The sequence below is a fragment of the Cheilinus undulatus genome, linkage group 16, assembly GCF_018320785.1.
Source record: "Cheilinus undulatus linkage group 16, ASM1832078v1, whole genome shotgun sequence".
Lineage (NCBI taxonomy): Eukaryota > Metazoa > Chordata > Actinopteri > Labriformes > Labridae > Cheilinus > Cheilinus undulatus.
In genome coordinates this window covers 4,877,067-4,890,354 of record NC_054880.1, presented here as the reverse complement: position 1 = coordinate 4,890,354, position 13,288 = coordinate 4,877,067, and the positions used below count along the sequence as shown (strand labels likewise).

General features: G+C 38.7%; 1 protein-coding gene across 1 annotated transcript; it reads left to right on the top strand.

The window, feature by feature from the left end:
• Window positions 1-444: 444 nt before the first annotated feature.
• Window positions 445-5,721, top strand: LOC121523811 (gastrula zinc finger protein XlCGF57.1-like). The gene is made up of 2 exons (XM_041808864.1): window positions 445-578; window positions 3,391-5,721. Exon 2 carries the CDS (start codon window positions 3,465-3,467, stop codon window positions 4,935-4,937), a length of 1,473 nt encoding a protein of 490 aa, XP_041664798.1. The 5' UTR covers window positions 445-578; window positions 3,391-3,464; the 3' UTR covers window positions 4,938-5,721.
• The last annotated feature ends 7,567 nt before the right edge of the window (window positions 5,722-13,288 follow it).

Genomic DNA, 13,288 nt, shown 5'->3' with positions numbered 1-13,288 from the left:
AGATATTTGCAAACCACTGAATTAACAAAAAATTTAAAGTAAATGACATTTTTAAAAAATGCAAATGATTCAATGCATACAAATATATAATATATATAACTCAGAGTTTTCAAGTAAGTAAATACATGAAGAAACGCAACAGTTTCAGTCCTCTTATAAAGGCTCAGACATTTCCTACTTCCTAGTCCTTCAGTGAAAAACCCTCCACACCTGCTCTTTACAACTTTTGATTTTACTAGAATTAACACTTAAAGGCATTTCTCTATAGTATGTTTACATTTGATTTGTTTGCTTACACAAAGTGAAAATAGTTTGTTTCTGTAAATCAGTTTAATAAAATGTTCGATACCTGGAACTTCCGCTTTTATTTTGAAGGCCACATGTGTGTCCAGGAAGTAGTGTTATTGTTTCCGGGCTTTGACTGTCTCTTTTTTTTCCCCCCGAGCAAGGTTAGTGTGTTTGGAGAGTGCAGCTTCCCCGGAGGAAAAGGTCCTCGAGAAGTGTCCAGAATTTACTTTTTCTTTTCCTTCTCTGACTCTTGGATGTTTGTAAAATGTCCAGGTTTCAGGGTCTTTCAGGTTTGTTTCCTTTCCTCTTTTAAACGCACATAATGTTTCAGAGAGCTGAGCCTTTAGCTAACGTTCACATCTACTCAGTGTTAGCCGTACTTAGATCATTGTTTTCTGAACTCATAAATGTCTCTTTTACTGACTCCTCTGCGATTTTTTTTTGTTTGTCTTATATGGTTTATTTTGAATGAAAACTAGCAGTGTAAGTGCATCTGCACGAATTGTTCAGGTGTAAACTTCCAAGTCTGGCCGCCCTCGAGGGAAGAAAAGGCACAATAATGCTGCGCTTCATTTACCTTGGAGATCTGAAGTCAGAACTGGGAATGACGTCACATTTGTCTGCAAAAACGGATTTCCCAGTTGTTTGCTTTCCATTTGTCATTACCACGACGAGTTGGGAAAAATGAGTGTCTCCATAGTCGCTTAGTTTGGTTGGATGTAGAGCAACTCTGTAGTGTACAAACAGGCTCCAAAGATGGTTAAAAGAAAAGGATGCAAATTTTTATCCTGACAACGGTAAAGGAAACTGTCAAAAGCTTTATATGCTATGTGTACAGAAAATTGACTCAAAAGTTACCAAAGATACAACAATTTAAAATGTAAATAGAATATTATATGATCTCACTACATGGAATGAAACACAAAAAAAGCAATGAAAACTCTGGACATAAGTGAATCTCTAATTATGTTTATTTAATTTCTAGGTACCCCATGTATGTACTGTATTAATTTGTATATAGGTGAATCCTTTAAATAATGTCTGTAAGTATGCATGTATGTGCTTCACATATGTCAAAAGAAAAAGATGGAAAAATGTTCTTGCGTTAGCCTGTCATTGTTTTCAGCATCATTGATCAGTTGTTAGTCGATAAACCTTTAAAACAACACACTGAGCGGTACTTTATGTATGTAAAGACTGTTGCTGCACATGACATGCAACCGCAGGATAGTGCTGTGTTTACAATTTCTAAAAATGCACTGAGAAACAGCAAAAGGTTCTGAAAACAGGTCAAAATCAAAGTTTTTACTGCACTTTTTTTCTTTTTTTATTGATATATGTGAAGCACATACAACCCTATATACAGACATTTACAACACCTGTGTACAAATTTTTACACTATATACATATTTACATATATACATGTAGTATCTTAAAATTAATGAAACATATTTAGGGATTCCATAATGTTCAGAGTTTTCTTTGCTCTTTTTTCTTCCATTCCTTTAAGTGAGCTCATATAATATTCTATTTCCTTTTTGAATTTTTGTATCTTTGGTAATTTTTGTGTCCATTTACACTTAATGAATATAATATTTCCCATACAATATAAGTAAATTAAGAAAAATACATCTTTTGACAGTTTCCATTTCCACTATCATAAGTTTTTACTACACTTAATACTTTGTGCCATCATGTTGTGACATTGAGGTGTGGTGCTCTGTGCAATACCGAATTCACGAGTTGTAAATAGGACTTAGAGAGACGTTCTATTTGCCACTTCCAGTCAGAAGTTGGAAAAACAAGTCTTAATAAGAGTTACGATGACAAATGGAACGCAGCATAATTCCTAAAGCCAAAAGATTCAAAAGGTTCCCAATGGGAAAAATATGCGATCGATTGCTAGTTTATTGGTTTACCTGAAAAAAATATACAGAAAGAAGTGATATCACACATATCCATAACCATCCATAAATCATTTGAATGTTTATTTTAGGTGACATTGTCACACCCTCATTCAAGTTTTATACTGTGTGTAACTTAGGGGATAGCTTAGGGGTAGTGCATGGGCAGGTGTTAATGGTCAGAAATTCAGGAGGAATGGCCAGGTAGGCTGTGACTAGTTTCATGCAAGGCTTTTTCCCTTCATCCAGTCCATTTAGTGCTGTCAGATTGAGGGAAAAAAAATCTGTAAACTTCTTTCTGGGCTCCCAGTGTGGGTAGGCCCCTGGGCCTGTGCCCATAATACCCATTGAATCATCCTGCCCAGGGCGTGAGTCCTAACCAAGTCTGAATCCTTTGAGGGGTGAGTACAGGTCAAGTCTAGAATCATGTCTGCATACTTGTCACACACACACACACACACACACAACTCTCTGTCATCACAGCGGTATGTTGAGGTAAAATAACTTGTAGCACAGACCTGTTCTCTTGTAGCACATGCAACAGATACTGCAATGCCCTGCAAAGTCCTTAAACAACCAGGTGTTTACTTCTAAAACTACCAACACCTTTGCACCTCTCAAACTGTGCAGCTCCAGAAAAAATGGAATAAATCGATGTGGAACAAAACAGGTCCTAAAGATAGGAGGAGACACCTTTGATGTTCTGCCATCACCCCGTGGGTCCCCATCAACACTGGGTTGATGGAGACCCATCATGCCCTTTGTGCTCAGAGACAGCAACCTTGGGGCACATTTAGACATGATGTAGGATGTAATCAGAGAGTAAGTACAGTTCAGTTTGTTCAGGAGGGAGAGAAAGTCAAAGGTGGCGGTGGCTCTTGGGTGCTGGAGATCACTGTTCAGCTCTCTGGAGGTCTTGTGGGACTAATTGGATGAAAAACAGACAAAGGAGGGTCCCCATTTGACAACCCTGGCAAAGTGTTGGTTTCTTGCCACCTATGGGCTGCAAGATCGACTGGAATAGTAATGGATTAGGTAATCCTTCACTGAGCGCTGATCCTCTCTGTAGGGCTTAAGTATCTTGTGTTTCTTCACAAGTTTTGTAGGGAAACTTGTAAAACTAATGCTGTCAAGTATCACTTTTACTTGTTGTTTTTTAAGAGAATAGTTTTACTAAAAGCTTGTTTCTGTATTTTAGTTTTTCCTGTGGTGATGGAACAGCTTGCAGTGAGTAAACTTGAGGTTTCCCCTGGGCAGTAGAGGAGCTCCACGATGAACAGGGAGATTACTGAGTCTCCACACCTCAAAGAGGAACCAGAAGAACTGCATATTAGTCAGGAGGGAGAGCAGCATCACTGGCCAGAGAATGCTGACATGATCAAGTTGACTTTTGTTCCTGTCCCTGTGAAGATTGAAGAGGATGAGGAGAAACCTCAGTCCTCACTGATTAATCAGCGACAGTCTGAACAGATGGAAACAGGAGCTGATGGAGAGGACTGTGGGGGACCAGGACAAGACAGGCACTTTGATTCAGAGAGAGATTTACAGCCAGAGAGCAAAGTCGAGAGTGAGGACTCCTCTGAGGCTGAGACTGATGACAGTGCTGACTGGAAAGAGACATTTAGGCATCAGTCAGCTTTAAATTCTGTGAAAAACATAAAAAATAAGAGAAGGAGGACTGCTAAGACATCACATTGCTGTTCTGAGTGTGGTAAAATATTTAACCAGGCAGGTCATCTTAGAGCACATATAAGAATTCACACAGGAGAGAAACCCTTTGGCTGCTCAGGGTGTGATAAAAGATTTTCCTCTCAAGGACATTTGACCAGACACATGAAAATACACTTAGGAGAGAAACCCTTTTGCTGCTCTGAGTGTGGTAAAAAATTTTCCAGTCAAGCAAGTTTGACCAGTCACATGAGGATTCACACCGGAGAGAAAACCTTTGAGTGCTCCGAGTGTGGTCAAAGATTTTTCCATCAAGAAAGTTTGACCAAACACATGAGAATACACTTAGGAGAGAAAAACTTTTCCTGCTCTGTGTGTGGTAAAAGATTTTACGAACAGCATCAAGTAACATATCATATGAGAACTCACAATGGAGAGAAACCCTTCAGCTGCTTTGAGTGTGGTAAAAGTTTTAGCTTTGTAGGTAATTTGAACAAACACAGGCGGATTCACACAGGAGAGAAACCCTTCAGCTGCTGTGAATGTGGTAAAAGATTTAACCAAAATGGATCGCTGAACAGACACATGGTGCTTCACACCAGTCAGAAAGTCATCAGCTCCACTGAGTGCAGTAAGGAATTAAACCTGAACGATCAAGTCAAGAATGAGCAGAGAACCCACACTGCAGAGAAACACTTCAGCTGCTCTGAGTGTGGTAAATTTTTTTCTAAAAAATATTATTTGACCAAACACAAGAGAATTCATGCAGGAGAGAAACCCTTTGCCTGCTCAGACTGTGGTGAAAGATTTAGCCTTACATGTACTTTAAATAAACACAGGAGAGTACATACAGGAGAGAAACCCTATCACTGCTATGATTGTGGTCAGAGATTTAGCCATGAAAGTACTTTGACCAGACACAGGAGAATTCATTCAGGAGAGAAACCCTTTGACTGCTCTGAGTGTGGTCAAAGATTTACCCAAAGAGTAACTCTGACAAGACATATGCTGATTCACACTAGACAGAAACCCCTTCAGATCAAGTGCAATGAGTATCTGGCCTCAGAACCAAACTGAGTAGCAAAAGGAGTCAGAAACAGAAACTGATGAAGAGGACTGTGGAAGATCAGAACCAGCAAGCAAATTGGCTCCATGAAGACATTTACAACCAGAGACTTAGGTCAAGACTGGTGATAACAAAGACTGTGATGATGATTGTAAAGAGACCAGAGAACATTGGTAATATTTTAAGTCTAAGATCTTATAAATATTTTTTACTTATATGAAATGTAACACCGTTGAGACTTCACTCTAAATCTCAGCGAGAGAACAACAATCCTGCAATACTTCAATGTTGTAGCCTTAACAGTTAAAAAACACATTCATGCTCAAATTTTAAGATTTTTTTTTAATCTCACCCTTTCAATCCATATCAGAAAAAAATGTGATATTTGGTATTTTACGCAAAAAAAAAAAGTGATGAACTCTGTAAAATTTTTATTCTGTGTTTGACAATTTTTTTCACACACAAAAGTAGAGCCTTAAAATCATCCCTGATTTTTGACTGAAATAAAGTTGATTTAAAATCTTTACATTTAAAATGGTACAAAAACATTTTGACAGTATAAAAGACTTGTCCACTGACGGTGAAAATTTGATATAAAAATTCATTATTTTAACTATGTAAGTGTGTATTTTTCATATGAAATTGTATATTCCTTTGTTATCATTTTGTTTAACTCTACCCCCCTTGTATCATAGATGTATGTTGACCTATTCTATGAAACTACATATCAGTCATACCAGGGGTTCTCAAACTTTTCAGGGCTAGGGACCCCTTACAGGGCAGATAATTTTCCAAGGACCCTCACATAACCCTCACGCTGATTTAACGTGTTAACTGCCATTTGTATTCCTAGATGCTGTATTTTAAACTCTTCAACCTAAATACAAGCTCTTTTCCTGTTGAGTGTGGCTTCTTACTTTTTGCGGTCTTTGAGCAGCCAAATTAGAAGCCCTCCGTGCTTTTTCTCGTGCTTTTTTTATGTGACGAGTGGTAGATTTATGTAATATCACACAATCATATCTGAGTTTTTATTGGCCAAAAGCTGAATTATGTGGGAGTGATTGGTTTAGTATGGTTGTTTTATGGCGCGGTGGTCCCTATTTGTATTTATTTGATTTTTAGTTACATGGCATTACTTTAATAATTAATTTTAAATTATTTCCCAGACCCCCAAGCTATGGCTTGTGGACCCCTGGGGGTCCCCAGACCCCAGTTGGAGAACCACTGAGTTATACCACAACTGTTCCAATATAAATCCTTACTTATCTTGTGTTTATTAATTTAGACAACTAATTGTAGATGTTTGTTTTTTTTTTATCTTGATATGTTTCGACTGTCATCTGCAGTCTTCCTCAGAAGCTCAGACTGCTATGTTGTGCGCAAGTTTTGTGCATTGTATCATTTCAATTAAATTAATGTTTTAGACTGTTTTAGGCTAGACGAATGTACAGGAAGTGGTGTTTTTGTTTCCGGTTCCTGACAGCTCTGTTCCCACCGCGCACATTTAGAATGTTTGGGTGTTCCAGCGTCCTGTAGGGGAAGATAAATCCTCGAAACGTGTTTTGAGTTGTCTTTTCTCTTCCTCCTTTGAATCTTGGATGATTGTGAAATGTCCGAGATTCAGGATCTTTCAGGTTTGTTTTCTTTCTTCTTCTCTAACTCGTTTCCTGTAAAGGTTTCAGCCTTTAGCTAACGTTCACATGTACACGGCTCAGTGTTAGCCACTGATACAATGGAACTTTGTTTTCTGAACTCATGAACTCTATTCACAGACTCGTGTACAATGTTTATTGTTTGCCCCGCAAACGGCTCATCAGGAATGAAAACTAGCAGTGAACACGCATTTATATAATAAGATGTTCGTACCATTCCCGTATCTTCAGTTGGCTCCATGTGTCTGTGGTTGGCTGTGAACCAGTGTTAATTTTGGCAGTTATTTTTAATTTTAGTCTTAGTTTTAGACTTTAAAAGAAATGCATTTTAGTTTTAGTCACATTTTAGTCATTTCTACCCTTTTTACTTTTAGTCTAATTTTAGTCGATGAAAAGTCACAGCACTTTAGTCTAGTTTTAGTCAATAAAAAGTCCTCACATTTTAGTCTTTACTCTTAGTCTAAGCATTTATTTCCTTGCCTAAATTTGGTACCAAATCATGGTAGTGTGTTCTCTGCACCCTGCCAAACCTGGGGTCCCTGCTTTCTACAGCTGAGAGGCAGAATAGCTATAGATTCATTGTTTTTCGACAGATTTACCTACAGTGGAGAAATATCACCGATTTTGAATGTCAGACAAAAACTAAATTATATTTTAGTCTAGTTTTAGTCATTTTGACTAAACCTAAACTTAGTTTTTGTCAGTTTTAGTAATCTTTTATCCTTGAAGGTTTTTTTTTTACTTTAACACTGATGGGAATCATTGCAGATGGCGAGGATGTTTTTTTTTTTTCTTTCTTTGAGTTGTCCTTTCATGCTTCATTCCTGCCATCTTTTCTAAAAAATAATTCATATGGTTTACTTCATAGAGCTGACTGTTTCCTGGGAGAATTCTGTGGAGGAAGCACAAAAAAGAAAAAAGCTTAGATATGCAGAATTAGGAGCAGAAGCTGAACAGTACAGATGGATAGTACCTTCCTTTAGAGGTGAAAAGCTGAGACATCCATTTTCTGCAGCTACCAAAAGATACACCACGTTCCACATTATTATGCAAATGATATTTTTCATTGATTTTCCTAAATATTAATGCAAATAACAGAATATTTTTCAAGTCATCAGCCATTAGAGCATAATTCAAATGTTTTTGAACAAACTTCATAATGACAAAAATTATGTTTTTTAAAATAAAAACCTCAAAATGCACTGTTCCACATTATGAAGCACAACAGCTTTTTAAAACATTTTAACATTTTATAGGTTGTAAAGAACTGAAAATTGTCATTTGTAGAAACTGCAGCATCAGGGGGTCATATTTACTGAAATCAAAGCTATTTCAATCAAAAACATCTTACCAGGACAAGTTCCATGTTAACATAGGAGCCCTTCTTTGATATCACCTTCACTATTCTTGCATCTGTTGAACTTGTGAGTTTTTGGAGAGTTTCTGCTAGAATTTTTTTTTTTTTTTGCAGGATATCAGAATATCCTCCCAGAGCTGCTGTTTTGATGTGAACTGCCTCCCACCCTCATAGATCTTTAGCTTGAGGATGCTCCAAAGGTTCTCAGCAGGGTTGAGGTCAGGGGAGGATGGGGGCCACACCATGAGTTTCTCTCCTTTTATGCCCATAGCAGCCAATGACACAGAGGTATTCTTTGCAGCATGAGATGGAGAATTGTCATGCTTGAAGAAAATTTTGCTACAGAAGGCACGATTCTCTTTTTGTACCATGGAAGAAAGTGGTCAGTCAGAAACTCTATATACTTTGCCGAGGTCATTTTCACACCTTCAGGGACCCTAAAGGGGCCTATCAGCTCTCTCCTCATGATTCCAGCCCAAACATGACTCCGCCCCCTCCTTGTTGACGTCCCAGCCTCATTGGGACATGGTGGCCATCCACCAACCATCCACTACTCCTCCATCTGGGCCATCCAGGGTTGCACGGCACTCATCAGTCAACAAGACCGTTTGAAAATGAGTCTTCATGTATTTCTGGGCCCACTGCAACCATTTCTGATTGTGAGCATTGGTTAGGGGGGGCTGAATAGTAGGTTTATACATGACTGCAAGCCTCTGGAGGATCCTACACCTTGAGGTTGGTGGGACTCCAGAGGCACCAGCAGCTTCAAATACTTGTTTGCTGCTTTGTAATGGCATTTTAGCATTTGCTCTCTTAATCTGATGTATTTGTCCGTCAGAAACCTTCCTCATTATGTCTTTATCTGCACAAACCCGTCTGTGCTCTGAATCAGACACAAATTTCTTCACAGTACGATGATCATGCTTAATTTTTCCTGAAATATCGAATGTTTTCATTCCTTGTCCAAGGCATTACACTATTTGACACTTTTCAGCAGCAGAGAGATCCTTTTTCTTTCCCATATTGCTGAAACCTGTGGCCTGCTTAATAATGTGGAACATGTGGAAAAGTGAATTTTGAGGTTTTTATTTAAAAAAAAATAATAGTTATCATTATGAAGTTTGTTCAAAAACAATTGAATTATACTCTAACTGTTGATGACTTGAAAAATATTATGACTGTCATTTGCTTTGATATTTAGAAAATAAGAGAAAAACGTTGTTTGCATAATAATGTGGAACGCGGTGTAGAGGTAGCACAGGTTTACCAAAATGAAAAGAATAGTTTCATTTTTAGTAGTTGAGGTATGTCCTATGAAACCAAACAAGGAAAGTCAGACTTGTATTTTGTTTGAGGGTGAAAAAGGTCATAATCAGGAAAAAAAGGTGAAGCTTCAAAAGTGGGTGTGTACTCCTAATTGATGCACTCTGACATGATCTTCTGTACCTGTATGGCCCAGATTGGGGGCGCTGAGCAAGACAGTGTGGCGTTCCCAGTATCTGAGCATGTGGACAAAAGTCAGAGTCTTTCTGCCCTTGTTTAGAGACGCACATTTGACAACTTCTTTTCGGCGTCTTTGGTTATCGTTGGCAAGAGCATGTGTCTTATGCTGTTGTGCTCAGTAGTGTGGAGATGGTACGGGACAGCGGCCTGACATGGGAACATAAGCTGCCTTTTTACAGGCACCTGGCGTCCTTTCCCATGCCTGCTCCAGCTCATCATGTGTACTGGGTGTCCAGGACCTGGTGGGCTGGTCCAGATGCTGGGAGCAACCTCGTGCATCATGGAGGGGGGCAGCTGGCAGGAAACCTGAAGAAATGGAGCATGGGCCTGGAGCAGGCCTGGACTATGGCCATCAGGAGGAAAGAGAAGTACAGGACCAAGGTTGACACAGCAAAGTGCCAAACCAGCATATGTACCCCCTGCACTAACCTCTCACTTTTGCTGCTCCAGAAAGGTTAGAAAAATTAAGTGATGATGGTTCTGGAAATTTTGAAATTTGACCAAACATTTAATGGTCTGCTGACCTGTTTCTGCTACATTGATCCCTGAGGAAGCTCACAAATCCCAATAAAAGATTTCATGGTGATGTGATGTGCCACTATGTGAATAAAAATTGATTGATTGGGGGGAAATGGCATTTTCGGGGGAAGCTTGTTAAACTAATGCTGTGCTTCTGTGTTTTAGTTTTTCCTGTGGAGGTCCACCAGCTTTCATTGAGTGAAGAAGCAGTTTCCTTTGAGATGGAGAGGAGCTCCTGTCTGAACCAGGAGATTACTGAGACCCCACGCATTAAAGAAGAACTGGAGGAACTGTGGATATGTCGTGAGGGAGAGCAGCTTCATGGGCCAGAGAATACTGATATAATTAAATTTACTTTTGTTCCTATCTCTGTGAAGGTTGAAAAGCATGATGAGAACCCTCAGTCTCCACAGATGGAGCATAGACAGTCTAACCAGATGGAAACAGAAACTGATGGAGAGGACTGTGGAGGACCAGGGCCAGCCAGGCACCATGATCAAGAGAGAGATTTACAACCAGAGCCTGAGGTCACCAGTGAGGAATCCTCTGAAGCTGAGACTGATGACAGCGCTGACTGGAGGGAAGCAACAGAGCACAAGCCAGGTTTAACTTCGGTGGAAAAAATCAATATAAAGGGAAGAAAGGCTGATGGGAAATCACATCGCTGCTCTAAGTTTAGTGAAATATTTGGACAGAAAGAGCATCTAACAGGATGTGAACGGCTTAACACAGGAGAGAAGCCCATAGGCTGTTCTGAGTGTGGTAAAAGATTTTCCTATCAAGCCAGTTTAACCAAACACATGAGAATACACACAGGAGAAAAACCCTTCAAATGCGCTGAGTGTGGAAAGAAATTTAAACACAAGATATATCTGACCAGACACATGTTAGTTCACACAAAAAAGAAGCCCTTTCTCTGCTCTGAGTGTGGTAAGAAATTTGGCCTTAAAAGTAATTTGAACCAACACAGGAAAATTCATACAGGAGAGAAACCCTTTGAGTGTTTAGAATGTGGTAAAAGATTTACCTTTAAACACCATATGGAGGACCATATGAAAACACACTCTGGAGACAAACCCTTCAGCTGCTTACAGTGTGGTCAAAAATTTACCCGGAAAAGTTCTGTGACTGCACACATGCTTATTCACAGTAGAAAGAAACCTTTTAGATGCTACGAGTGCGGGAAAAGATATACCAGAAAGAGTTCTCTGTCTAAGCACATGTTAGCTCACCCAAAACAGAAGCTCCTCAGCTGCTCAGAGTGTGGTAAAACATTTAGATTTAAAATAACTTTGACTAGACATAGGAGGATTCATACGGGAAATAAACCCTCTGAGTGTGGCAAAAGATTTACCCTAGGTTATCATATGAGAACAAACTCTGGAGACAAACCCTTCAGCTGCTTACAGTGTGGTCAAAGATTTACCCGACAAAGTTCTGTGAACAGACACAGTAGAAAGAAACCCTGTGGTGCAAGGTTTTACAGTAATAGTTGTTTTTCCAAGCACACTAACCAGAAGCTCTTCAGCTGCTCAGTGTCTGGCAGAGTGTTCACCCAAAAACATCATATGGAGAGTCATATGAGAACACACTCTGGAGAGAAGCCCTTCAGCTGCTTACAGTGTGGTCAAAGATTTACACGACAAAGTTCTGTGAAAAGACATATGTTAGTTCACACCAGACCAAAACCCTTTAGATGCTCTGAGTGTGGTGAAAGATTTCACAAAAAAAGTAGTCTTTCCGATCATATAGTGGGTCACACTCAACAGAAGTTTTTCAGCTGCTCAGCATGTGGTGAAAGATTCACCCAAGAACATCAAATGAGAAGCCATATGATAACGCACTCAGAAGAAAAACCCTTCAGCTGCTTACAGTGTGGTCAAAGATTTACCCGACAAAGTTCTGTGAACAGGCATATGTTAGTTCACACTGGACAGAAACCTTTTAGATGCCACAAGTGTGGTAAACGATTTCACAAAAAAAGTAGTCTTTCCAGTCATATGTTAGGTCACATTAGACAGATGCCCTTCAGCTGCTTTGAGTGTGGTAAAACATTTGGCATAAAAAAGTCTTTGTTAAGGCACAGGAAAATTCATTCAGGAGAGAAACCCTTTGACTGCTCTGAGTGTGGTCAAAGATTCACCCAAAAAGTTGATGTGAAAAGACATATGTTGATACACACTAGACAACAACCCTTTAGTTGCTCAGAGTGTGGCAGAAGATTTAACCGAAGAAGTTCTCTGACAAGACACAAGTTACTTCACACTCGACAGAAGTGAGAAACTCTTTAGATGCTCTTACTTTGACAAAGGATTCGTTGTCATTTCAGCTGCAATTTTTGACTAAAGGTTTTCTTGGTTATATCAGTTAAAGACTGTCAGGCTTCAAAACCAAACTGAGGAGCAAATGGAGTTAGAAACAGGAGCTGATGGAGAGGACTGTCAAAGATCAGAACCAGTCAGCAAATTAGATCCAGAGAGACATTTACAAATGGAGACTAGGGTCAAGACTGGTGAATATTAAAGTCTGAGACTAAAGTCTCTGATGATGATTTATATTATGAATGTTCCTTGACGATATGAGATGTAACACTCTCTCATAGAGAGAAACCATATCAATGATAAATACTTCAATCTTAAAAGTGTTACTGGGTAAAAAATCTTTTGTGCCCAGACTTTTACAAGAAACACTATTCTGCACAAATGGATCCTGTTAATTTACACCTGTTCCTTTCTTTTATATTTGATCTGACAGATGTTGTAAATATCGGAATTCAATGCTTTTTCATGACAAACCCAAATGTATAGAACTATACAAAATTTACATATTTTCAGTGAAATCAGTGACTAATAAGAATTGAATTGTAACTGAGTTGAAGAAGAAAGAATGTGGGAAATAATTTCAAAATCCCATATAATTTAAATGTTATTTCTGGAGCAACTTTGGTCCAACTACTATTGTTAAACAAAAATATGTTATCATATCTACTCTTAAGGTCATCAATATGTTCGGAGTATAAAGTAATACAAAGTAGTAACTGTAGCAGTTTTAGTATTAAAACTTAACTGAAACATGTCATTTCTTGTCTGTAGTTATGATGCTTTAAATAAATGTTGATTTCTGTTTGTGTTATAAGATGATTTTCTTTTTTCTTTATAACAATATTCATGTTTGATTTACCTTTTAGTTGTATGTAATGTATATATATGCCACTAAGCACCTGGTGTTGGCTTGCAGAGCAGGTTGAATCATTTAAATCTTTAAGAGTTGAGTTAGACACCTGTGTCGCCTTTTCTCAGCATGGTAAATCTATCCATAACAAAGCTCAACA